This window comes from Trichosurus vulpecula, chromosome 3 (assembly GCF_011100635.1).
Source record: "Trichosurus vulpecula isolate mTriVul1 chromosome 3, mTriVul1.pri, whole genome shotgun sequence".
Taxonomy (NCBI): Eukaryota; Metazoa; Chordata; class Mammalia; order Diprotodontia; family Phalangeridae; genus Trichosurus; species Trichosurus vulpecula.
This window is the reverse complement of record NC_050575.1, coordinates 117,869,039-117,896,890: the sequence shown is the minus strand read 5'-3', so window position 1 is coordinate 117,896,890 and position 27,852 is coordinate 117,869,039. Positions and strand designations below refer to the sequence as shown.

Here is a 27,852-nt window from a genome sequence, read left to right as displayed (position 1 = left end):
TCTGCCTGATATCAACACACAGAGAAACTTAGTGAGCCTGCTTCTGAAAGTCTATGATAGAGGAGCATCCTTTTATTTGCCTCAATTCAGAGGACACATAAGAATTCCTGGTCAGTTTTCTACATAGTAATGAAGAACCTTTTCAATGGCTTCAGAGATAGAATTGTGAGCATATTGAGAACAAGTGAACAAACAAAAGCTTGCGTTCTCTCTCTCTCTGTCTCTCTCTCCCTTCCTCTGTCTCTGTCTCTGTCTCTCTCTGTGTCTCCTCCCTTCTCTCTCCCTCTCCTCCTCCCTCCCTCCCCACCCCACTTTACCTCCCCACCCCACTCCCGGCCCCAGTCAAGAAATGTGATGTGTCTGGGTGGGGAAAAAAGTGAGAGTGACAGCTGCCTTATCTCCCCATCTGGCCTTCCAAGTGATAGCAAATGCATGGCCATCTCTATTCTTTTGCTATAATCAATTCTTTCCTGATTTTAGGTGAACAAGTATCAAACAAAGATAATCCCTCTTCCACAAGACAGTTCTTGAAATGTCAACCATAACCACTCTAAGTATTCTTTTCTTCCACCTGAACATCCCCAGTTCTTTCCACTGGTCTTCATATGGAATGATTTTCCGTCCTGGCGTGCTGGTTCTCCTCATCTGGATACATTCTAGTTTGTTAGCATCATTCATAAAATACGGTGCCCAGAACAAAATAATATGTTTTAGATGTGGTCTGAACAAGACAGAAAGTAATGGGATAATAACATATCTTATTCTAGATACTATTCTTCTCTTAATGCATCATTATCTTTTGAACCACCAATTGGATTTGTAAACCATGACCACTCCCAGATCTCTTTCATATGAACGGTTGCCTTGATATGCCTTTTCCATCCAGTCCTTGTATGATTAAAAAAAAATTATTACACACACATACACTATATTTAGTGACTTCCTATGCCTATTTTGGAATTTAAATTGTCTCATCTTATTAAATTTGTTCTATCATTCTGGTTCTTCAGGACATATTTGGATAAACTAACAACTCATGCCTATATAGCATTTTAAGTGTTATAAAGTATTTTCCTCATAGTAACCCTTCTGACTTAGTCATCTTAACAAACTGTCTCTCTCTCTCAGCATTGAGTCATCTTCAAATTTCACGAGCATACTATTTATGATTTCATCCATATTGCTGATAAAATAATTGAAACAAATGGATTTGAATTGACCTTCAGCCTTTATTGAGTCCTGTAAGCTACCCTATCTCCTCTTTTTTTGTTGTTATCTATACTTTTTCCTAAAAAAAAAAAAAAACAACAAAAAAAAAACCCAACTATTAGGATCTTTTTCTTTTAAACATCATTTCTAAGCAATTTCTTCCTACACTTCAGCATGCCATCAAACACCCCTTTGTCCAACCCGGGCCAGGAGGTAATGGGACTTTTCACTGAGAAGAACAATGTTTCAATAACTTCCTCTCTGTGTGACTTGAGGCCTTCCATCCTCTCTTACAGAGGTTCACCAAGCCAGTACATATTCTCGATAACTCTTAGCTGTTTTCAGTAATATTTTTTCTACAGCAGCAGGGAGGTCAGACCAATACCCATGAATTTAACAGTCTGAGTTTTCAGGCAAGAGAGATCAGTTTCCAAAACCCAAGGAAGGTAACATTACAATAACTATACTTCAAACTCACACAGCTCTTATTCCCAGAGTCCTTCAAGTGTTTTACTAGTTATAGCATATACAGACGGATCATAGCTTTGCCCTTGGCAGAGATGTAGCTGTTCAAGGGACCACTGCAGGCAACTGGCAAAATTCCAGTAGCCATGGGACCTGGTGGCAAGGCGGCCACTGGATCTAATTCCCATTGGAAAGGAGGCCTGCAACAACTACCAGCTGGCCAGCCTCAGCTGACATACCAACACGAAGGCCTAGGCCTCCAGCCATATTACCTCCTCTGCTTTATAAAGAGGCCACATTTCATGGCTGACTGAAAGGCAACAGCATCATCTCTTGAGTGACAAACTGGTCCAGGGCCTGGTGTTTTCTCTTGGAGGTCCATGCTCTCAGCACTGACCTCGGGTAAGATCTGATGAGACCACACAGCCTGAGGTGTGATGGCGTCAGCCTTAGCTGTTGTTTTCTTTTTATTAACTGCCATTTGGGGTGGGGGGGGTGGGTATGGATGAGGGGAGGACCATGATTGTCACCACCAGCTGGCGTGGCTCCCCTTTGTTCCTTCCCCAAATGGGTTTTGCATAAGGAAAGGTGTAAAGGGAAAATTAAAGAGAGGGAGAGAGGCAGAGGCAGAGAGACAGAAAAAGGGGGGGGGGAAGGAAGATATAAAAAATTGAGAAGAAAGCAGGAAAGAAAAGAAATGAGGAAAGGAAAAGGAAAAAAAAGAAAAGAAAAATGAAGAGAAAAGCAGGAAGGAAAGAAGGAAGGAGAAAGGAGAGGAAGGAAATGAGAAAAGGAGGGAGGAAGGAAAAAAGAGGGGAGAAAGAAAGAACTGTATTCTCTTCCATCTCTGACTTCCTACCACATAACCCAGTGTTGATTAAAACAACTAAAACTTAACCAAAACAGTAACACTCAGTTTGAGGAGGCATTCTAGTAGAGGAGGCTTGATTAAAGCCACACTTTCTTCTCATGACCTGAGAACTATGCTTTCTTCAGGAGATGCTTCATGTATGAAGTTTCTTCCCCTTAAAAATGCACAGCTGCATGCTCCCTTCCAGGTCCTCTCCTACCACTGCCCACTACTGTGCTCCTAATTGAGCCCACATGAGCGGCTGCTTTCTTTTCCTGGCATGATTGATGATGCCTTTACACAAGGCAAAGGCACTGCTGGGTTTTAAATAACACCTCTCTGTTGGAGCAGCATCAGGGATAGGGAACCACGACAACTCACAGGCCCATAGGAAGCAAGGGAAAAAAAGAGGGGACAGAGCTGAGAAGAGACCATTAAATAGGAGGGTAAGACAGGGCACAGGGATCTTGGGGATCCTGGAGGGGTAGAAAGATGAAAGATAATATGAGGTTACAGACATCAACTATGAAAAGCGGGGAGAAGGGGAGACAGAGACAGAGGTAGAGACAGAGAGACAGAGACATTAAGAGAGGAAGAGGGGGGTGGGAAGGGAAGGGAAGGGAAGGGAAGGGAAGGGAAGGGAAGGAAAGGGAAGGGAAGGAAGGGAAGGGAAGGGAAGGGAAGGGAAGGGAAGGGAAGGGAAGGGAAGGGAAGGGAAGAGGGGAGGAGAGGGGAGGGGAGGGGAAGGGAAGGGAGGGGAGGGAAGGGATAGAATAAGACAAGGGAGAGACAGACAGGAAAAGGGAGAGTGGGGAAAGAGACAGAGAGACAGACAGACACTGAGACAGAGAGAAAGAGGAGGGGGGACAAGACTGAGTATAGTGTAGAGTATTACAGGGATACAAGACTGGCAATGGAGTATCTCTTCTTTCCCAACGGGAGGCCCTTAATTTCTGAGCCAGGTCCTGCTCTGTTTCTGAAATGCAGCCGGGCTCTATTTATTAATTCTTTATTTAGCTGTTTGTTTGTTTGTTTTTGACTGGATCTGTGATTTCACTGGTGTGTAGGGAGCTCCCAGTGAGATTTCCTTTACCAATGTATTCTTGAGTCTTAAAGAAATCACCTAAGGGCACTGAGATATTTAAGGACTTGCCCAGTTTGGGTGAGACAAGAACCTAGATCTTCCTGACTCTAATGCCCAACTTTTCTATTCACTATACCATCATTTCAGATGCAAAAAATCTTAAGTGTTAGAAGCTGTCCAACAGATCCTTCATTCCCCACAATCCAACATCCTATGCTAAGGCAGTCACCTAGCCTTTTCTTAAAAACATCTAGTGACAGTGTCCCTTCACTACCATAGAACACTGTTAGCTCTGATTATGAGAAAGTGCTTCCTTACATTGAGCTAAATTCTAGCAACTTGTCTGTAACCTCTACCTTTTGGTCCTAGTTCTGGTCTCTGGGACTCAACAGGATAATAAGAGGAATGGCAGTGCTACTCTGAGTGCTAAACTTGGAATTACGAGAGTTACTTTTGAACCCCAGATCTGCCACTTAACTACCTGTGCTTGTCATCTTACTTCCAGGTCACTTCATATCTCTGGGCCAGTTTTCTCAGCTGTAAAATAAGGGGTGTGGTTTAATTAGGAGTACTTAACCTAGAATTTGTGAATTTTTTTTTAAATTTTGATAACTATATCAACATGATTGATTTCCTTTGTAATCCCATTCATTTTATTTTATGCATTTAAAAATAATATGCTTAAATGGAGCCCTTAGTCATCACCAGGTTGCCAAAGGGGTCAGTGAAACAAACAAAAAAATAATTAGAAAATCTTTGGCCTTGAAGTATCTTTAAGGCTCCTTTCAGTTCTAAATTCTTTAATTCTATTCTTTGACCTTTGACTCCTTACTTCTCCAGGCTTACACATCCCCAGCTCTTTCAACCAATCCTTTGGCTTGTTTCTCTGTCTTTACATTGAGTCAGACAGAATAGGCAGGCCACTATAAAGGAAGACTCTTTGGCCTGGCTTCTTAACTTGCGTGCTCTAGGAGATGGTCTTTTGTGATTCCTCCCCTCTGCCAAAGCAGATGCTGCCTCTGTCAGGCTGCCTTCGTTCCCCAATTCCCCTAAGGCTTCTTCCATTTGGTGATGAGGAACATATTTCCCATTCCATGCAGAGCCCTTATACAAACAGAGTCATCATCAGGCCCCCAGTTGGTAGTGATTACTGACCTATGTTGTCCCATGCTATTTCCAAACATCTTCACCCAGAAGATAAACTGGAACTGAAAGGCTATGAAAAGAGGAAGAAATGAGAGGGAGCTAACAAATGCCAACACTGGGGTGCAGGTAATACCCTATATCTGTACCCTACCTCCAGTGTAAAGGAAAGGAGGAACTGTAGACTGAGGGACAAAGGATTTGAACTTGACTTTAAACAACTGATGACCCCATCTGTATTTCTTGCAAAGAACCCTTTCAGATACAGAATATTGCTGAGGGAGAAGTGGCTAGGTTTTTAAAATCAATGGCACTTCATGTTGATACCAGCTGTATGCCACCTCTCTCTATACTCACTTGACTCTTAAACCTTTCTTTGAAGTAGACTGAGGGTTTAGGGACTATACTCTGCCCATTTTACAGTGAAAGCAACTCCTATGCAGGCAGAGATTGGCTCATGATTATGCAATGATTCTCCTAGTAAAGGCAGAAATCAGAACCAAGTGCTCTGCCTCAGTGCCCATACCATGTGTAGGGAGTTACTAGGCTACCCTGCCTTTGGAATCATTAATGCCACCACGATATTAAGAAGTTTGAGCCCTCTCATCTCAATCCAATTCACACATGAAGTCAGGCCTACAAAGACTCTTCCCCTTGAAAATGCTTTTGAGGGCGTTGAAATGTGTCTCCCCTCAAGTCCCACACCCTGAAAAAAAATCTCCCCTTATTTTGGGGGAGAGCAAGTTCCTATGTTTTGAGTGGGAAAAAAAATGAAGCCTAATAATTCACAGTTGCTGGCCTATGTTTTCTTGAACAGTATTGAGCTGAAGCTACACTCTCAATGGAGATGCCATCAAGATGGCAAAGCGCTCTCTGCCAGGTTCTGAAGTTGTCCTTCAATTTTGTTGAAAATCTTTATGTGTTTCCCTTCTACCCTGCTCAAGAGGTCTCATGAAAAATTCAGTATGAATATGAATACATGACAGTCTGTTTGAAAATATGTAGCTCAATCTGTTTTCACTCTATTGTATATTGAATTGATGGGTCTGGAATACCATACCGAACCTAAAGAAGAGGTCTTCTAGTGCAGTGCCTTGTTATCCCAGGTTTTGGCACGCAGCTAGATGGGACTGAATGAAGCAGGAGGGTGGGAGGTATAAACATAGACAAATTGTCACTAAGCTCCAATCTGCAATACACCTCCTCTTCCTTTTCCCAATTTATAAGAAAGCAACATGGTGCAAAAACAGCAACATCCAGCAGGGGAATGAGTATTGGATTGGAAAGACCTAGGGCCTGGCTTAGAATTCTGGCCCTGCCCCTTACTATCTGGGTGACCTTGGTGACTTGCTTTAGTCTTTTTAACCGCAGTTTCTTCATCTGTATAACGAAGGGGTTGAACTGGATGAAGTCTAGGTACCTGCCAGCTTTAAATCCCACAATTCTATCTGTCTTGAAACTTAAAGGAAAATCAATATGCTACAAATCTATATGCCACAGTGGAAAAGAAAGTGGATCGAGTAAGAGAATCTGAGTTCAAATCACAGCTCATCCACTGACTAGCTGTGTGACATCAGGCAACTCGCTTAACCTCTCTAGGCCTCAACTGTTTCAAGTGTATGATGAATAAGTTGGTCTATAGAACCTCTAAGGTCCCTCTCAGTTATAGATTAATGATTGTATGATATTATGAATCAAGTTCACTTACATGATCATAATACCAGAAAAAAAAAAAGACAGCAGTGCCAAACCCCTGGAATCCACTTGGATTTTGTGTGGAGTCAGCAATGTCATATGAATCACCCTACCTGTCTGAAATCACTCCAAAAAGCATGGTCACAGCTGGGTTGGGGAGGGAGTCAGGAGATTCCAGTTCTCAGTGAAATGCCTGTTTTTATGCATAGTAGGTGCATAAAAAATGTTGATTGATTCTTCTGCTCCCCTCTCACTTCAAGCCTTTCCTCAGACCACTGGCTTTCCTAGACCATGGGTTGTTGGAAAGAGCTACTCAACTAACCTGACTCTTGATGAGGTCATCATCTCGGTGAATTTGCAAAATGTAACCCATCTTGCAACTGACGGTACACTGGGCACCATTGTAGCGTTCACTGCTGGAACAGTTCAGAGACGCATTCTCAACGTTCAGCTCTTGGCAGTCGGTGGCTTCACAGGAGAAGTGGACACAGCTGTCAAGGAAACAAGAAATGGGCCATTAGTATACCTCCACAACTAGACAACCAGTCACAAGCCACTGGAAAATTGAAGGCTGAGGAAAGATGTGATCAAAGTCAAAAACAGATTGAAAGGCATGGGGAGTGTAAACGCGGATCCAAATCTGGGAACCCTAGAACTAGGACATCCTCTTGATACTTAAAGGAAGTCATCTTAGGGCAAATAAAAGGAAATACTACTTCATAAGTATGTAATAAACATAAGGAACTCATTATCCCCAGAGGTTATACAGGCAGTGAATGTAAATACATTCAAGAAGGGTGTAGACAAATTCAAGGGTGATTGATCTGTAGCCAACTCTTAAGAGGAAGTAAGGGATGTTCGAGGTACATCTCTAAGCTTTTTGGGTTAGTAGCATACAGAATAACTGCTTTCCCACAAACTACTCCTTGGTGCCATGCTCAGAGACAAAATCTCACTGGGGCTAAAACAAGATCATGATACACACACACACACACACACACACCCTAGCTGGGAGGCAGGAAAGAGAGATTTTAGTACTGGGCATACAAATGTATAACTAGCATGGTCACCTGACTTTGTATCTCTGGGCCTTGGTTTTCCCGTATGTCAGATGGTGTTGTGGTTGTTATCCAGTTGTTTCAGTTGTGTCTGATTCTTTGTGACCTCATTTGGAGTTTTATTGGCAAAGATACTGGAGTGGTTTGCCATTTCCCTCTCCAGATCACTTTACAGATGAGGAAACTGAGGTGAATAGGATTAAGTGACTTGTCCAGGATAACACTGCTAGTAGGTATCTGAAGTAGGATTTGAACTCACAAAGATGAGTCTTCCTGACTTGAGACCCAGCACTCTATCCACTGCGCCACCTAGCTGCCCAGCTAGGTTTTCCCATATGTCAAATGAGGTTGGACTAAATGCTATGTAAGTTCTTGTTCCGCAACAGAGTTCTATTTTCTAGGTCCTAATTGTCCTGGAATCTTCTCTACCCAAACAATAAGAATATTGAGACACCCTAATACGAATGAAAAAAAAATACATGGAAAAAACAAAACAAAACCAAAACCAAACACTGGACCTGTAGTCAGAAGATCTGGGTTCAAATCCTAGCCCCAACATTTATTCAGCTGTGATGCTGGGAAAGTTACTTTAACCCTTCTCAGCCTCAGATTACTCATGTATACAATGAGATTAGTAATAGCACCTACTTTACTACTGTATTGTTGTGAGGAAAACACCTTATAAATCACAAAGCATAGGAATTGTGAGCTGTGGGTTACTGTTATTCTTATGAATTGTTAATATTGTTGTTATACTGTGAAAGAAATGAGTACTCTTTTTATGTACACCTTCCATCTGGCATATCTTTCTCCCATCCTCCATCAACTCATAAGGAGAAGGTATGGGTTCATCAAAAGGGTGACAGACGCCTGTGCCAGTAACAAGCTTTGGACTCTCTTTGTCTGCCCAAGATGATATTGTTCAGTCTCATCCTTACCACCGTCAGTAGCTGTTGCTTGGCATGTTGAAGGACGTGAGTTAAGATGAACGTGGTAAATATTCAAGTGAGACCTAAGTTCAAGGTCTCCCATTACAAGGTTTATTTGGTGACAGATGTTGCAACATCTTGTCTAGGGAGGTGGTACGGTGAAATGAATGGGGGGGGGGGGGTGGAATCAGAGGATGTAGGTCCAGCTCCTGTCCGACCTGGGCCTTACTTTCCCCCTCTGTACAAACCATGCATTTGGGCTAAATGATGTTCAAGTTTCCTTCTAGCTCCAAGCTGATAAGCTTATAAAATAGTTATTTTTCCTGGATGAGGCATGTTCAGTCTTGCCTCATGGCCAGAAAGTAGACAACTTCAGGGATACCCTTCTATGGCTAAACATCCCATGAAAAGAGTGAGTGTTTATCCTTCACCATCTGGATGCACTGGTGAAGATTATTTTACAGCGGCAGTATTGAAATGACTACAAATGTTCAGTCAGATACATAAAACATTCCAGAATTGAGCCTTAAATCGGCTTTGAAACCTGAGACCACTGTAGGGGTGAGAGTGCTGGATCTGGGGTCAAGGAAGACCTGGGTTCAAATCTTCCCTCAAAAATTTCCTTAGCTGTGTAACCCTGGGCAAATCACTTACCCTTTCTCTCAGGTTCAGCTTCCTCATCTATAAAATTGGGATAAAAATACCTCTGGTACTTACTTTACAGGATAATCACAATGACCAAATGATATAATACATGGAAAGTATGTTGAAACCTTTAAAGTATAACGGAGATGCTAGCACTTACCTCCCAGGATTGTGGTGAGGATAAAATGAGGCAATATTTATAAAGAGCTTTGTAATTCTCAAAGTGCTATTTAAATGTGGGATATTATTATCATATATTTATCAGCCGTTATCTCCTACTCATCAACACCTTTTACCCCATAGTCTTTTCCAGGTAGTATTTTCAACAGTCCATAAACATTCCACGCTCATTCCTGCCACTATACCTTTGACTGGACACTGCATCTTGACTGTTAAATGCCTTCCCCCTCTGACAATCTAGATCTTGTATATTCCTTAAATTCAGCTCAAGTCCCGTCTTTTCCATGTAGACTTCACTGACTAATATAATATACAAGCATCTCTATCTGCCATGGATTCCCATAGAATTTATCATCTGGTCCACAATTTAGGACTTGATTACATTCTGTGGTACTGTTTCCCCATGATTTCATAAGTGTTAGTTCTCTTTCTCCAGTAAAATCACAAGCTCTGGGTCTGATGCTTCAGCTTTGATTCTGTATTTGCATTTTCCAAGGCACCTCTTAGAACGGAGGGAGGCACATAGTAAGCATGTGGTAAATCATAGGAGCATGAGGTTGTATATTTACTGCTAAAAGGAACCTCAGAGATCATCTGGCCCTCCCATTTTACAGATAAAAAGACTGAGGATCAGAGAGGGTAAGAGTCTTGCCCAAATTGTTAAATATCTAAAACAAGATTTGAAGCCAGTTCTTCTTGAGTCCCAGACAAGAGCTCCACAAGCTACCCCGTGCTGCCTCACAACTTCTTGATGTGTCCTAATTCTGAATGGTGTTGTTGGATATTTCTCCATCTGCATCTAAATGTTAGATAGCTACAGTTGTAGAGGCTGCTTTAACAATCTAGGATGCCATGATTCTTTGAAGAATAGGTCTTTAGTGTGCTCCAAAGTAAGTGCCTGAAAAGGAACCATATTCCACTGCGGTTATTTCCCTGAACAAAGAGTGTTAGAGTATAAGCCATAGAATGGTAGGTTAAAGAACTCAGAAAGTTAGAATTGGAAGAGAACTCAGACCATTTGTTTTGCTATTCAGTTGTTTTCCAGTTGTGCCCGACTCTCCTTGACCACATATTTGGGGGGGGGGCGGTTTCTTGGCAAAGATACCGGAGTGGTTCACCATTTCCTTTTCTAGCTCATTTTACAGATGAGGAAACTGAGGCAAATGAGGTTTTAAATGACTTGCCCAGGGTCACACAGCTAGTAAGTGTCTGAGGCCAGATGTAAACAGGATACAGAATATTAGGTGTGAAAAGACATTTAAAGATCTCCTGGAGGCATAATGAAAGGAACATTGGATTTGGAGTTATTTGGGGTTTAAATCCCAACTCTTCAACCTGGTTGGCACTCAGAAAGTTATCTTCCCTCTTTCAGCTTCAGTTTTCTCATCTGAAAAATGAAAAGGTTGGATTAACTGGTGTCTAAGGTCCCTTCCAGCTCCAATCCTTATGATCCTATGGTTTTTCTGAAGACAAGAGAAAAAGCAACTTGTCCAAAGTGCACATTGAGTTGGTAGCAGAACTATGCCTCCTGACCACTTGAGATTCAGTGTCCCAAAAAACCAGAATTAAGGAACCAAACAAACAAACAACACCCCCCCCCAAAAAAAAAAGAATGCTTGAAATGACAAAAGTTTATTTTAGTATTTCAAATGATTATTGTTGGGAGATCTGAAGTCATGTACCCTTGAAAGGGAAGGCAACACATATTAAGTAAATGATATTGAAGTGTTTTGATTTCCACCGAAATTTTCTGATTTCTACTGACTTGGTCCTTTGAAGCCCCAGCAAAAGGCCTTGAGACCCTTTACACAATTCCTTGAAGCCTCTGAATTATACCATGTAGAGGCCTCTAAGAGGCTGGAATTCTATAATCAATGCGAGAGGTAGTGAAACCAAACATTGCAACCCCTGACATTTTGTAAGCAAGTAAGACAGGAAAATAATAATAATAACCAAATGTTTCTACCGTGCAGTGCTTCTCAATATGCAGTTGGCCAGAACACCAGGGTTCAATTCTCCAGCCTAGTCAACATATTCTGGGAACCCCTGGGAAAGTTGCATTCCCTCTCTGGGCTCTGGTGTTTCCAAAAGGCTAATCAAGAGACTGTCCTCACAGCTGGCCACATTCCCAAATCTATCCCATCTCCCATGCTAATTACCTTATTCATACAGGGAGGGCTAGTCAGTGGCCCAAGTGAGGGTTGCAACTTTGTTGGAAAAAGTGGCTGAATGAAGCTAACCCTCTGTCTACATTATAGGCAATGGGGTATTGTGGGGGAATAGAAAAGAACATTGGATGTGAGTGATCTGAGTTTGAATTTAGATTCCTTTATTTATTACCTGGGTGGCCTTGGCCAAGTAAGTTAGAATTCCATCAACAGGTATTTCTCAAGTGCATAATACTATGTTCCAGGTACTGTGCTAGGTGCTGGAGGGGAGATACAAAGAGAAGGCTATGCCAGTCCCTGATCTCAAAGATCTTACATTCTCTCAATGGGAGACAGCATGTGTGTGTGTGTGTGTGTGTATATATATATATATATATACATATACATATAGATATATATCTCCACACATACATATGCACATATGTAAGTATACATATATGTGTATATATACATGTATGTGTATAAACACACACATGTGAAACCTCTATGAAATAATGTGAGCTTCAGTTTTCTTATCTATAAAAGTAGGTAGACGATCTCTAAGGTCCCTTTCACCTCTGAATTCTATGAGACATCCAAACCCTTTCAGTGCCTGTCTCCTCAATCCTACTGGTTCATGAATAAAAAGGAGAGGATTCCTATACTTACTAGAGGGTTGGACAGTATGACCTCTAAAGGCTTTTTTAACTCTGGCATTCTATTATTTACAATCCATGACAGTGAGAACACATGCTTTCAACCTTCAGGCACTGCTGAACCACTAACTCTCTTGGGATATCTCTATAGTTCCTCAGAAACCTCTTCACTCTGGAATTTCACTCTATTCCTGGAATTCACAAATTAGAAGCACCCTCTGCACCTTCAGTCTCTCTCTCTCTCTGATTGGCTGTTCTTGTTTGTCCTTTTGTTCTGGAAAAGGACCCATGTGGTGATGTCCTGACTTGCCCAGTATAGGATTTAAGTGAGACAGAGCTGTGCAAAGGTGCCAGCCTCACTCTCTCCTCCAGAGTCTAGTGGCAAGCCTGGCTCTTCCCAAAACCTCCATTTTAAGGAGGCTCAGGGCACCCATGTCTTCATTCCTTTCCAAACTGTACTCCAGAGTCCTCTGGGACTTCCTCCACAAGACTGGGCATACTTTAACTCTCCTCCCACCCCTTTTCTCTATTGTCTTTCTCTTTTAACATAGAAGCTCCTTGAGGGCAGGGGCTATCTTTCTACTAGTATCAGTATTCTGAGAATTTAGCACCATGCCTGTAGCATAGTAAGTACATAATAAATGTTTCTTGACAACTCGAAATGAAAAGAATATTAGACCTGAAGTCATTAGACCTGAGTTTGAGTTCTAACTGAGAAATACAAGCTTGGTGAGCCTGGTTAAATGACTTGACCTGTCTGAGAATCATTTTCCTCATCTTGAGGGAAACATTTCATGAATCTTAAAGTGTCAAAGAGATGTGAGTTATTCCATTTCTATTTTCTATTAAAAAGATAGCCAGTTTTAGAAGTCTATCAACTTCTCACTACAGTCATGTTATTTTTGAAAATCTTTGGAAGAAAATGATTTAGGCTAGAAGAAGGGAATAACACTCCAAGTATATGTTCAATTTCTTTTTTTGGTGGGGGAGGACAGACAGAGAGAAACAGAGACAGGGAGAAACAGAGACAGCGAGACAAATAGAAAAAGAGAAGAAACAGAGATGGAAAAAGAGTGAGACAAAGAGAGAGAGAGACAGAGAGAGAGAGAGAAGGGCAATTCTACTTCTATGAATAGGAAATGGCTAATAGTAAGGAGGAAGAAGAGGGGCAGAAGGGAAAGTTGGATGAGAATCTGAAGTTTTCCTGAGAAAAGCCCTCTCCCCTCGCCCCCACCAGGTCAAACTATCAATGGAGAACTAATCAATTTTTGGTGTGGGTTTTGAAATTGTTTACATTCCAACTTAAGCCAAGATTTTGAGTCAAATCTTTATCTGATCAGAAACAGCCCTACTATTAGTACTAGTACTAGTACTACTACTACAGGGTATAATTGCAAAAGATAGCCCACCATGCAAATTCAAACAGCGATCTGGTGGCTGGAAGTTCAAACCTTGCCAGCCCCTTGAATTCTGGCCCCTCTCTCTACTAACTAGACAACACCCCCTTGTCATTCTTTGTTATAAATAGTTTAACTATAATTGGATTGCCAGTGGGAGGGCTGTTTCTGATCAAATAAAGATTTGACTCAAAATACCCAAGTATTTCTAGTAACAATAAAAAACCCCACTTATATGTATATAGAATTTCAATATTAACAAAGAATTTTACACATATCATCTTATTTGTACCTTAGAACAATTCTATATCATTACAGTATGGTCATGAAAAAATGGGGCAGCCAGGTGGTACAGTGTATACAGCGCTGGGCCGAGAGTCAGGATGACTTATCTTCCTGAGTTCAAATTTGGCCTCAGATACTTACTAGCTGTGTGAATTTGGACAAGTTACTTAACCCTGTTTGACTCAGATTCTTCATCTCTAAAATAAGCTGGAGAAGGAAGTAGTAAACCACTCCAGTATCTTTGCCAAGAAAACCCTAAATTGGGTCACAAAAAGTTGGACATGATTGAAAAATGATGGAACAAAATAAACACAAAATAATAAGTCATTAAAATGTAAAACAAAATGTTGTCTGTACTGCATCTCTAGGCTAGGATATCTTCTAGCTCAAGATTCTAGAGCTATGACTAGAGTCCAAAAGCTATGAAGTAAGATATATTATTTGTTTGTTTGCCAGTTGTTTTGTTTTTTGTTTTTGTTCTTGGTGGGGGGGAGGGCACTGAGTCTCCTTAGTTATCCCAGGTCAGAAGTCCAATGGCCACTAATGGACTGCATCCTACTAATGCTTGGAATGAAAACTTTTGACCTGCTCTGTTTTTTGGACCTAGTCTGGTTCCCCCACCTAAACCAGTCTTGTGGTCCCCTTATGACTAGGGGCTTAATATATTGGTGCCTGACTTAGTGTGGACATCCAATCTTCTTTAAGCCCCACTACAACTCAGAATTCCCAAACTCAAGTGATCCACCAGCCTCAGCCTCCCCAGCAGCAAGAATTACAGGCATGTACCATCACACCTGGTATTACTATCATTTCTTAAAGAATGAATATAGTTTGCAGATCTCATTGGAAGTATAAATTTGTTCTTACTTCAAGAAAAGTAGAGTAGAAAGTCTAGTACTAGAAATGGTGGAGCTGAAGGGGGTATGGAGAAGGAAATGGAAAGTGGATCAAAGTGAAGGGAACCTTCTTTGAAATTTTTGAAGGGATGGAAGAGGGAATACTAAGTATGAGGTGGGGCAGGGAGGGGGAAGGAGGTTTGACTACTGATTTCATTTATTATTCCTTAAAATCAGCATCTACTATATTCTGCAAAAAGGAAGAAGATTTCAAAGTAGATAAAGAAGGTTAAGGGCAGAGGTAAATCAATAAAATTACAAAGTTGGACAAGGCCGTGATAACTCAGGGAAACCATGAGTAAAGTCCATCATCATAATCTGCTGTCTCCTGGGAACCATTTCATATCACTCCTACCTGAGAGAATAAGCCTTTTACTCTTCTCACACTTGGGAGAGAGTACGAGCAATTCATTCTGGCAAGGGGCCTGAGGTCCTCCTTTGTTGGAAGTAAATCCCAAGTTTTATAAACAGTACAAGGTCACCCTGCATCCCTGTCATGGACAGCATGCAGGCCTGCTGCCCCGGTCCCTGGAAGGTTCATGAAAGAGCCCAGGAAATGGACTCAAGCTTGAAGAAGCAAAACCAGTAGTGGAACAGTTTCAGGAACAAAAGCCTAAAAAGCCTGGGTTTCCAAAGGTTAGTTTCCTCCTCTATTATAACAGCCCTGCTCAAGCCAGGCTCCAGAGTCTGAATATGTTTTTGTGAAGAAGGAATGAGAAAAAAAAATTCAGAGAAAAAAAAAAGATTTTCTAAACATACAGTACTTCACATTTCATAACAAACTGTTCAATGCCTGCTTAAAACTGGATGAGTGAAGGAAGGCAAGAGAATAAGAATAAGGTGCATACACACCCCTGAACACTCGACGCTTAGACAGCCCCTAATCTCAGCCTTCCTCTTCTTATTGACCTCTCAAAACCTTCTTCCTTCATGTTCTCTCCCTCTGTCTCTCTGTCTCTGTCTCTGTCTGTGTGTGTGTGTGTGTCTCTTTCTCTCCCTCTGTCTCTCTCTCTCTCTCTCTCTCTCTCTCCCCCTCCCTCCCTCTCTCTCCATCTAAGTTGTGCACTGGGATTTGGCCAGACTTACACAACTGGACCTCTCATTTGAAACTTGATCTTCCTTTCTTTGGGCCTCTGGATTTATACAGTTTATTACACAGAATGATCAGAGGGCTTGAATCTAGGTCAGAACACACTGACTGGATTGATTTAGTTATAGAGATATTGCTCTACCTCCTCCACCCCCCTCCCCAACACCCTCTCTTCTTTGTCCCACCACCCCCACTTCTTCTACAAGTAAAGCAAGAAAGACCTGAAAACTCAGACACCACCATCCACCCACTCATTCCATAAACATGCCAACAATGGTTTTTGTCATTGTCGTGGTTTGTTTGTTTGGTAACTATCCACTTGTTGTTGGAAAATGTATTGATCATTACACTAAGAGCATTCATCTCTTTATTGTTCTGATCACTGCTATGTCATTCATAGAGATGTTCCTTAGCATTTCCAGTGTCTTTCCTGCCCCTCCCAAGTCCAAATCTTATCTGCTCTGGCAAACAGTGTCTGTATGCTCCATGAGCAGCTGCAGACCACGATGATGCTCAAGGATGCCGCATACATAGGGGTCAATGTCTCAGTGAGATAGTGCAACTGTGCAAGGCATTTTGTTTTTAAGTTTGATCAAAGGAGCAGCACTAGTATCTCAGGGATGGTATCCTAAACAACATATAATCCAGAGCTTTCACATCATCATGATACCTTTTAATGCCCCAATGTAAATGCGTATAAATTTTCTTTCCTTTTTTTGTTCTTTCTTGTAGGTGGGGAGGTCCACTTAACTCTTTTGAACCATAGATAGCTAAGAGTTGAAAAGGGCCTTAGAACATAGAATGTTAGAACTGCCAGGGACCTCATCAGATCTTGAACCCAGTTTTTCTTAACTCAAACCAAGGCCAACTTTTTATCCAAGGCTGTATTGCCTCATCTATAAAGTACTCAGTATTTATTGATTAACATTGATCACTATAACATTTGGAAACACCTTGAAAGGTGCTATGGACAAATCTAATGTCACATTAACTTTTCCCCCTTTTTTTGAAAATTTGCCTGTATATTAGAATTGATCAGAGGCAGCATGCGTAGTGGAAACAGAGCTGGCCTCGAAAGACAAGACTTGAGTTCAAGTCACAACTCTGAAACATACTGGTTGTGACCCTTGACCAGTGTATCTTAAACTGTGGGTAGCAGCCCCATTTGATGACGATAAAAAGTTTCTGAACACTCAACGACCAAAAATTAATTCAAAATCAAACACATGATGAATCCGACGTGTTTCTGGCAGTGCTTGCTCATGCTGCAACACGCAATTTCACTGCAACCTTGGTTCTGAACACAAAGCGTGCCCTCATGCCTCCATGCCATGCCATGCCAACAAATGCTGCTGAAACTCAAAATGGGGTCTTGAGTGGAAAAAGTTTAAGAAGCCCTGCTCTAGGCAACTCTCTGAAACCATTTGACAGAGAAGGCACCAACCTGCCTCATTAGAGGAAATTTCATCTAAGAGTTTTTTATAACAGTGAAATCACAGGTTTCATTTCTATTTCTCTATATAATATAGATAATTCTGTATTTTTAAAAAAAAAGCCTATTGGCAGCAAAACATCATAGCAATCAATATTTAAGTCTTCCTAAATTATTGTGACAGACTTTATATGACATTTGTTGGAAACAATGAATAAAAAAATGGGAGATTGTGCATAGCCCTTTTTTTGTCCTCTGTGGCAGCAGGTGAGTGGAAAAACTTGTAGGCTCCTTTATAAAATTCTCTTAGCCTCTACACTCAGATGACAAAAAGAATGAGGTCAAATATTCTCATAGGGCAATCAGTCCCTGAGAGATAACACTGATCTCGCAACCTCAGAGCCAGGTCACACAGGACTGCTTTTTTTCCTTCAGTAAGTCATTCCAAAGACATTCATAAAAACCCCACTGAGCCCTATGCTACACATAGCACAATCTTGGAACAAAGACAAAAACTGTCTTTTACCCACAAAACTTTGTATTTATCATTCCAGGTAATAGTTGTAGAGTCAGTCACTAGGAGGGAACTTAGAACCTAGACTGTTAGAATATAGAACACTAGCGCTCATAGAGTTCTTCCAGAACACAGACAGAATTATCACCAAAGGAACTTGGGAGCCATTATAAAGAATATTAAAAATTACCTAGTCCTCTTAAAAAAAGAAGAAGAAGGAGAAGAAGGAGGAGGAGGGAGGAATGGAGGAGAAGAAGGAGAAGAAGAATTCAGGAAACTAGAGCCAAAGGAGATGGAGTGAATTGTTAAGGGTCACACAGTGAGTTAGAGGCAGAGTTGGAACAAGAATCCAGGTCAACCTAATGAGGATTGTAATCAGAATCAAATGAGAAAATGCTTGTTAAACTACTTTGGAGGTGGGAGAGTTGGAAGGGGAAAGTGCAAAACACATGGAAGTACTATCAATGGGTCACTTTGGATTAGACTAAAATCAATGAATCAGTTAACAAGCATTAAATGCCTACTGGAAAGTGATAGGCAGTTAGGTGGCACAGTGCTTAGAATGCTGGGCCTGGAGTCAGGAAGACTCATCATCCTGAGTTCAAGTCTGACCTCAGGCACGTACTAGCTGTGTGAACCTGAGTAAGTCACTTAACCCTGTTTACCTCAGTTTCTTCATCTGGGCAATGAGCTAGAGAAGGAAATGACAAACCACTCCAGGATCTCTACCAAGAAAATCTCAAAGGAGGTCATGAAGAGTAGGATACAACTGAAAAACAACTGAACAGCCTCAGAAAGTGATGCTTTAAAAAAAAATTAAATGAAACATTGTAAGTAAATGACTGGTACACAAAACCAGATATTTATCTGGTCATATCAGAAATATTAATATTTCTAGAGGCTATCCCGTAGATTATGAGGAGACTTCTTTGGGGTCACACTTTGAGGAGCCCTTGAATAGATACAGTGCAGTTATTCTGTCCTAAAAGGAAGAAGACTCTGGGATGAAGCATGGTGAATGTTGAAATTTAGCAGGGGTCATTCCCCATCACTTGCTTTTCTCATTTCCCAGAGGATGTGTGTCTTCACCTGGGATTAAATGGTGAGCCTCCTTACTTTGCAGCAATTACAAGTTTAGAGGGAGTGAAAGAAGAAATCAATATAATGATACCTCTTTCTGATTAAGCAGTAGGAATATTGGGACTTTTCTCAGCATTATCAAAGACCACTTAGGTTCATCTCCCTTCCCTTCAGTTTCTTTGTTTGCTGTTCTGAGGTTACAAACCAGAGAGGGCAGGGAAACCATTTGTTAGGGGTAGGGAAGAAACTGAGGCGGGGGTGGTGGGGAGAAGCTGGAATTGAGAGCTTTACCTCTGCTCAGCCGGGCTGTAGGTCTCCCCTCTCTGACAGCTGCTGATGGTGATGGGGTCAAAGTTGTAGAAGGAACGCAGGGCCACCCCAGAGATGGCAACCAGTGGTGAGCTGAAACTCACAAGGACAGCTTGGCTGTGGTAGAAGGGGTGGCTGAGGTCATGGATCACTGGGATAATCAGGGGATTGCTCCTGCAGCTTAGAACATGGACACCTGTGGGGGGGGGGGGGTGTAGAACAGAGAGATGGAGGGGAGGACACTCATTAGTCAATGCTTTTCACACACTCCCCAAAGGCCCTTTCCAAAGATTCCGGACCCTTTTATGTCACTATACAAAAGCCCCATTTGTGCAACTGATGGGGATTTCAAGTTTGATTGAAAGTTGTTTTTTTGGGGGGGGAGGTTGTTTTGGTCTGAGTTTTTTTGTGCATTAAAAAAACAACACCCCCCCCCAAAAAAAAACCTCTCCAATTCCCTTCCATTCTTACTTCCTAGGCTAATGAACATTCTTTCCTCCACTCTCTACTCACCTACATCCAGCTTCTCTTTCTTATCCATACCCACCCATCAGCATTCACTAAAGTAATTCCTTCTTCACCTCCTTCCCTTTAGATTCATGCCCTCTGTAATACCATTCTTCAGATGGTCCAATTCTCCAACCTCACTCAAATAAGATAAAGGCTTTTCCCTGGCCTTGTTTACATGTCTCACTTTCCCCTTCCGTCTCAACCTGGCCTTGTGACCTAAACTGCCACTGTGTTTGCCACAGCAAACCATGCTGACAAGAGTGGAATGGGAAAGTGTGGAAGGGGGACATTATCTGAGGACTCAATGAGGAAAGACGGAATTCATCAACCAAACAAGACACACAATTATAACAGAGATTGCATTCACAGGTTTAGCTGCATCAAAGATGTCTAATGTTCCAGATGTCTTTGCCCAGAAGCAAAGACAATAAAAACAACAATTTTTTTTTTAATGTGCTTCTCCCCTACCAAGATAGGGATCCCCTATGAATTGATAGGAACATGGCGGTTTTCTTTCTCTTTTCTATTTATTATTTTCTCTTTTACCATTTAGGGGGCAAAATTCCTCCCTTCTTATTTGGCTTCTACCTGACCCTGAAACGACCTCCTTGTCTGCCTCCCTCCCACAGGCCTTTTGAAATGAGCTCTCTGTGGAATGATGCCGGGTTCCCGCTTTGAAGCAGGGGCTGCCAGAGCAGCGTCCGCCTGGAATTCCAAACACTTCGGAATTGCAAGGCTGAAAGTCATCCATTTCCCCAATCCCCTGATTACTGCTAGCTTGCCAGAAGGGCTAGGGGCTGCGGAGAGGTTGGGGGTGGGGGCTGGGGCAGGATAGGGCCAACAGGGTGGTGATATCAATTCACCTCCGGCTAGGCATATACTCAAGGGGCTTCGCAGTCAACACTAGGCCTAATTGGGCCCCTTGGTAGAGAAGTACAGCTTCTCAGGAACTGTGGTGAGTCCTCCCAAAGGCAGCCAACTAGGGACAATCACAGAGATGATTTGTGTGTCTCAATCTGTGTGTGCCACAGGATAGGAGGTTCCATCTACTCTCCTCTTCTTATCCTCGATTTCTCTAGGAAGGTTATAGTCAGTCACAGTCACTCCCATTGACTGAGCACCCAGTGGGTAAAGAGCCCTAAGATGGTTTTGTGGGGAGAGACGAGGACAACGTTGTTATCCCCAAGGAGTTTACAAAGACTTTATTGTGTAAAGGAAGATCTTGGACTGGGAGTCAGAAGTGAGCTCCTGCTGTGACTCAGCCATGAATTAGCTATCGGTGTCAAGAAAGAAATTTCTCCTGTCTGGGCCTCGGCTGCCTGGTTTATAAAATGGTAGACTAGACAATCTTTAAGATTCCTTCTAGTTCTGATACTAATTAATATGAATTTATTATATACAATAGGTAAAAAGGAATTCCACAAAAGAAAATTAAGTATACACACACATATATACATATATATATATATATATATATATATATACACCTGTATCTATATATAAATGCATACTTGTATGTAACTACACGTTTGTGTATATATCATACCCAGATCATGAATTTGTTCTTTCGTGTCAAATAGCTGAACACTGATTGTCTCCTGTTTCTGGTCCAAATAATTTGTCCCATCAGTCACCAGATGGACAATAACTGCTGTGGCTACCATTGGCTGGGAAAAGTAAGCCTGTGAGAGAAGAACAAATAATATTAAAGTCATTTGCCAAGACTCTAAGGGGTGGGATTCAGTGGGGAGGGAGAAACAGAAAGCAGAGAAGGGCTGAACAGGACTAGTAATGTTCTTGTTCAAGGCAAAATTTAAAGAAGCCTCACATTCACAAGGGTACAATATTTCCTCCTACATGGATCTCCTTAATGGATAGATCAGTGTATAAAAATATGGGGCCAGTGACCCAATAGAAACATGTTGGGAGTTTTAAAGGATTTTCATCCCAGTCTCTTACCCTGAGCCAGAAAGTGGTCTGAGGTATATATGAATATTGGTAGTTGACTGTGCAAGGATACCATGCGTGTTGAGATACCTCTTCACTCAAGTCCACCACTTTAGTTCGACACATCTGGAAAAAGAAGGATGCTATAAAATCAATCACAGGTATATTTCTACAAGTCCCATAGATCACAAAAGGAAAAAATGTGTGTATATGCATGGGCATGTATATGAGCAAGAAAGAACTGTGTGTACACATATACACAGCTTAACCTCAGTCATTGGTATCAGTACTTCTTCCACCTCAGTTCAAGACCCAGAGGTACCAGAGTGGGATGTAGTGATTTTTTTTGTTTGTTTATTTGGATGGTCAGTAATCAAAGGATTCATTTTGAGACTTGTTAGGATTTTTAGAAAATGCTAAATTTCTTTCTGAATGGGTTAAATGATCTCTTACCATTATCCAAGGCAGGTTCCCCCCGCAAAATAGTAAAACTTTAAAAAACAATGAAAACGAAAATAGTAGAAACAAATTTTCCTTAAGAAGAGTCCAAGAACAGGTATGAAAGGACATATAATTAATTTTTACAATATATGTATATACCCTGTATGTATATGTATACCCTGTAAATATATGTATCCCCTGTAAACACACATACTAATGGATACACACACACATACATATTTCAACATGTCAAAGATCTGTGATTTTGTTGGTTTGGGTATTTCCTCTACTGACACAGATCCCAAACCCTCCATGCCTTAGCAGATGGCCTTAACATGAGTTGCTATGGCTAGAAAATTCATCACCTTATAACCAATCTGAAGATGAGGTTCTTCAAGCTCAGCTAAGCTGGTTCTCAGATGATATCATACTTTCAGCCTTTCTAGCCTGATGGAAGTGGTGGTGGTAGTGGTGGTGGTGGTGGTAGTAGTAGTAGTATACAAGAGAGGTGCATGTCTAAAAGTTTATCCATTAAGTGCCAGATATTTCTGGCCATAGCATTTCATGACAGTGGTTTATCTAAAGCACATTGGAGTTCTATAATCAGTGGAGTGAGTATCCACATGAAAGAAATCGCATATACTTGAAGTAACAAATTATATATTATGTAGACATATATATGCCTACATACATATATTCATACATGTATAGACTTTCAATAAATGATATTAAAATCCTTAAAGATCCTCAGATCTTCTGTATTTATCAAAAGCACTCTTATTCTTGACAGCCCATTCCTTATAATCAATCAACCAACAAGCAATTAATAGCCAACAAGCATTTTATTAATGATGAAACTCCATAACTCAGGTATGCCAGATACTGTGATGGTTTCTTAGAAACTAAAGGTAAAAAGAAATGGTGCTCGTCCTCTAGGAACTTACACAAGCCTTTAACTTGCCAAGGTTCACTTGCAAATTTAAATTCATACACAGTTTCATATTATTTATTCAGAATAATGGTCACTCATGTCTCCACCCACAGAAAACACAAACATGTTGCAATTTCCCACGAGGCTAACTGCTATGCAAAGTCAATCATGTTTGCATGTCCCTGCTCTGATCACTCGTCCTTTCTCTGCTTCCATAAGCCAAGCAAAAATGTCAGCTTTTACCTTGACCTCTTTTCCTTTGCATTTTCTGAATACTAACAAAACATTTGTAAATAAAGCAATATAAGAAGCTATAAAATTGTGGGATAAAAGGACTCCTGGGCATTGGTGATATGTCATACTATAGCACTAATCACTGTATAGATAATAAAAAGGTAGAGATTTAAAATGATAGAATTATGTCTGATAGTTGAGCCATATAAGTGGACTTTAAAATACTACTACAAAACCAAAAATGTTGAAGGACGAGGGCAGCTAAATGGTGTAGTGATAGAATGCCAGGCCTGGAGTCTATTAAAACCTGAGTTCAAATCTGACCTCAGACACATACTAGCTGTGTGACCCTGGATGAGTCATTTAACCCTGTTTGCCTCAGTTTCCTCATCTGTCAAATGAGCTAGGGAGGGAAATGGCAAACCACTTCAGTATCTCCGCCAAGAAAACCCCCAAAATATGTGATGAAGAGTCAAATATGACTGAAACAGCTGAACGACCACAACAAAGCTGAAATACAAAGACACTAGAGATATAAATTTTAAATGGATTCATTAAATCATTTCAAGGATATAAAGCCATTTGATGGTAATACAGAGTTATGATACTGTAAACAACACTGAAGAGTCAGAAGACCTAGATTCATATCCTGATTTTGTCACTTGTTAATTATGTGATGTTAGGCAAGTCATGTAACCTCTCTAGACCTGTTTCCTCACATTGAACATATGGGACACATCAGAAATCACTAATCTCTAAAGTTCTCTCTAGCACCACTATTATGTGATTTAGTGATACATGGTAAATATGAGGCAGAGGTTATCTGGATAAGTATTTACCTGGAAGATGAGAAAAATACAGGGAATACCAATGTGTGTGTGTACATACACACACAGATACACACATATGTATCAGTGGTAGTTTCTAATATATCTTTCTCAAAGAGTCATTGAAACTGCTAGAAAGGAGAGGAAGGAAAGGAATAAGCATTTATTAAGCACCTACGATGTGCCAGGCTGTGTGCTAAGCACTTTGAAAATATCCCTTTTAATGCTAAGAACACAAGTGTTATTATTATTCCTACTTTACAGTTGAGGGAACTGAGTCAGACAGATGGTAAGGATTTGCTTACTTTAATACATTCTAATATTAAAGTTTTCATTACAGATTAAATGCTTATTGGGTATACATTTTACTGAAGTATGCTTCATGTACATATTGCTGTATGTGGACTCCCACATTCAGTCAATCTTTTACACAGTAAATTCCTTTGTTTATTCAACACAATTATTCTATGCTTACTATGAGCAAGGCATAATGCTGGAAATGATTAACCAATGAGCACATGAGGTGAGTCAATCATTTAAGGGGATTCAGCATCTTTTCTGGCTTCACTTGTAATGTCCAAGTCATTTCAGTCAGCCAAGCAACAAGTGTTTATGAAGTGCTTACTACGTGCCAGGCATTGTACTAAACATAAGGAATACAAACAGAAGCAGAAAGATGGTCCCTGCCCTCAAGGAGCACACATTCTAATGGGGGAGGATGACACATAACAGTGAGTTGAAAGGGAGAGTGGGTTGGTGTAGAAGATACCTGGTCCAGGGGCATGGTAGATGTAGAAAAGTCCTGTGGAGATAAAACAGCAATGCTCCCAGGAGGACAATGAAGACATCTTTGGCCTGGACCACCTCCTTAAATTGGAGGTTCTGAGATGAACCAGCCACTGAAAGTGAGGCCTCAGAGGTGAACAATACTTCTAATTTGAGAAGTAGTCCAGGGGTGGAGTGAACCTCCAGAGTGAAGAAGTTTCTACGGATCCATAGAAGTCTTATCGATACAATACAACTCTACACCCTGGAGAGAGATGTCAGTGTTTTTTTCTTAAGCCTCCAAAATGAATATAAGTCCATGGGTATAAAAGCTATTTCCCCCCCCAGGAGGATTTTTTCTCCACAGTGGGGAATATATATACATACGTATGTATATGTTTATATACATATACATACGTGTATATACATATACATACATACACACATATACATATATACACATACATATACACACATATATATATGTATGCACACTTGCTTGCACAACACACGTGTGTGTGTGTGTATGTACCCCAACTTCTATCAATACTAGGCTCATTTGAGAAGTCAGGGCAATCCACAGCCATGTGTTTCCATATTAGCTCCCCAAGGATGGCAAGACAGCTGAGCTCTGAAGGGGAAACAGCAGCAGCTGAAGCCTATAACTCTTAAGGAGGGCACCAGTCTCTCTCTACCAGTAGCCAACCTAAAAACAGGGAGAAGCCAGACTTTTACTATCTATGTTAGAGACCAGCCCTCTGGTGATACTATTTGTGCATAAACTTATATAGTGTTAGAGGAAGGAGAGGAGACAGGTAAGACTTTGTAGAAAAGCAGGGAAACTGAGAGGGAGGTCTGTGTATTATTCCTGGGTGCCTTTTACTGTGTGTCTGTGTATTTTCCCTCTGCTATTTGCATGGCCTGGGAGAGCCTGCTTGGCCATGTTACTGAGCCGCCCAAGGCACAGAAAACACCTAAGGCCTTTTGGTGATGATCTGCGTAACAAGGTCAGAGACAACTCCATCCTTGAGCACTTCCAAGTCTTTCCCTCTTCCCTAGAGCCTGTCAATGTCAGAGGCAGGGAGACCCTGATGTACAGCTTAGAATTTAAAAAAAAAAATGTTTCCTCTTTTAAACCTTGAATAAAAAGAGACATTTTAAACAATGCCAGGGCACTGCAAAGACAAACCCAGAGACATTCTTCAAAGGATCCCCTGGAGAAAATGGAACGCAGTGTGTTGCCAGTCTGCAGGTAAAACTGTAGCAAAGAAAAAGGCTTGAGGGACCAGCCATCTGATTGGCTAGAAGTGAGGTAATGGTTTCAGTCATTCAGCTCTCTAAAGGCCTTGTGCAAAGGAATCTATGGGTAAAACATAACCAGCTTTAATGGGCTGGAAGACGTTTTTTGAATTTATTTTTCTAAAAAACAACTGGGCCCAAGCTTCCCTGAGACTTGCCAGTGGGTAGTGTTACATTTTACAACAGTGTAAGACTTAACATAAACTATCTTTGGCATTTGAAATGCAGACCAGCAATTCGACATGTATCATTTCAGAATTCTTCCTCCTCATGTTTTAAGCCGCCTTAGTCCTCAGTGGAGCATGGTTGAGGACACCATTGTAGTCAGGGGGAATTATCTGTCCACATCTAACATCTTCATGGTCACAGAACTCTCTGACATGAACAAAGGCCTCTTATTGCTTTAATACGGTTAGCCCTTATCTTCCTCAGTCTATCAGCACAGGACGCAGCTTTAGAGAAACATGCCGCCAATATTTTCTCTTTTGTTGTTTTGTTTAGTTTTGGTTTTGTTGTCAGCCTGGCTAGGATTATAATCAGAGACCGGTCAACCCAGATCAAAGAGTAGGAAACCAATCCAGTTGAATCTTTGCCCAAAGTCCTGACCAATTTCAAACACATCTCTGGTGTGAAAGCTCCATATGAATGTCCCTTCAATGAGGTGAATGGGCATAGTAACTTCTTTTCCAAAGACATTTACACGCAGCTCTGTACATCTTCCATTCGGGAATGGTGGAATAAGCCCACAAATGAAATTGAATTGTAGTGATATTTTCTCAGGCCACCTTAGGAGCACCTTTCAGAGGAAAGTTTTATGATGTTTGACTTTTCATCTAGCTTTTAACTTTTTTTTTGACTTTTCAATTAGGAATAGAAAGGAATAAGCATTTCTCTAGTGCCTATCATATGCCAGACACTGTATTAAGCATTTTTACAAATATTATCCAATTTGATCTTCATAACAACCCTAGGAGGTAGGTGCTATTATTAACCCCATTTTACAGTTGAGGAAACTGAGGCAAATAGAAGTTAAGTGACTTAACCAAGATTATACTGCTACTAATTGCATGAAAATGGATTTGAACTCAGGTCTCAACTCCAGGCTCAGCACTTTACCCACTTTTCCATTAGCTACCTCTATTAGGAATTGGAAACTAGCACCTTATTTTAGTTCCTCATCTATGACTCTGAGAATTAAAGAAAGATAGAAACTTAAGTCTGGGAGTGACCTTACAGGCCAGCTAATTCAATTTCTTATCCAATGCAAGAATTTTTCTAATGTTATCAAGCCTTCACCTGAATACCTCCTATGACCTAAAGTTCACTATCATTCAAGGCAATCCCATGCCATTGCAGGCCAGCTCTATTTGGTAAAAAGGTGTTCCTTACATTGAGTTGAGATATAGATTCCTTCAAAGCTCAGCTCAAGCACCACTTCCTACATGAGGTATATTCTCGATCCTGTACCAACTAGTGCCTCCTCCCTCCAATGAACTATCTCCTACTTTAAATAAAGTTGTCTGTACATTGTTGTCTCCGGATAAATGTAAGCTCCTTCTGGGGAGGGACTGTTTCATTTTTTTTTTTTAATCTTCATATGGCCAACAACTAGCCCAGTGCCTAGCAAATAGTAGGCACTTAACAAATGCTTATAGATGGATTGAAATTCTTCCTTGTTAATTTCTCCTAATTGAGCTTCATTCTGCCCTCTGGAGTTACTTAAAATTAGTTTGTTCCCTCTCTCAAAAAACAGTTCTTCAAAAAAGAAAGTAAATCTCCTCTATTTTCTACACCATCTCCCCCTTGCATCAGTCTTCTTTTCTCAAACCTGAAT

At 41.0% G+C, this 27,852-nt stretch overlaps 1 protein-coding gene across 1 annotated transcript in view; it reads right to left on the bottom strand.

The window, feature by feature from the left end:
* PAPPA (pappalysin 1) overlaps positions 1-27,852 on the bottom strand; it is a 275,897-nt gene that overhangs the window by 58,255 nt on the left and 189,790 nt on the right. The window contains exons 11-14 of the mRNA XM_036751860.1: positions 21,534-21,647; positions 21,121-21,256; positions 19,047-19,260; positions 6,769-6,937 (exon numbers count right to left, since the gene is read on the bottom strand). Of these exons, the coding sequence (XP_036607755.1) occupies positions 6,769-6,937; positions 19,047-19,260; positions 21,121-21,256; positions 21,534-21,647 (633 nt within the window). The remainder of the gene's footprint in view (positions 1-6,768; positions 6,938-19,046; positions 19,261-21,120; positions 21,257-21,533; positions 21,648-27,852) is intronic.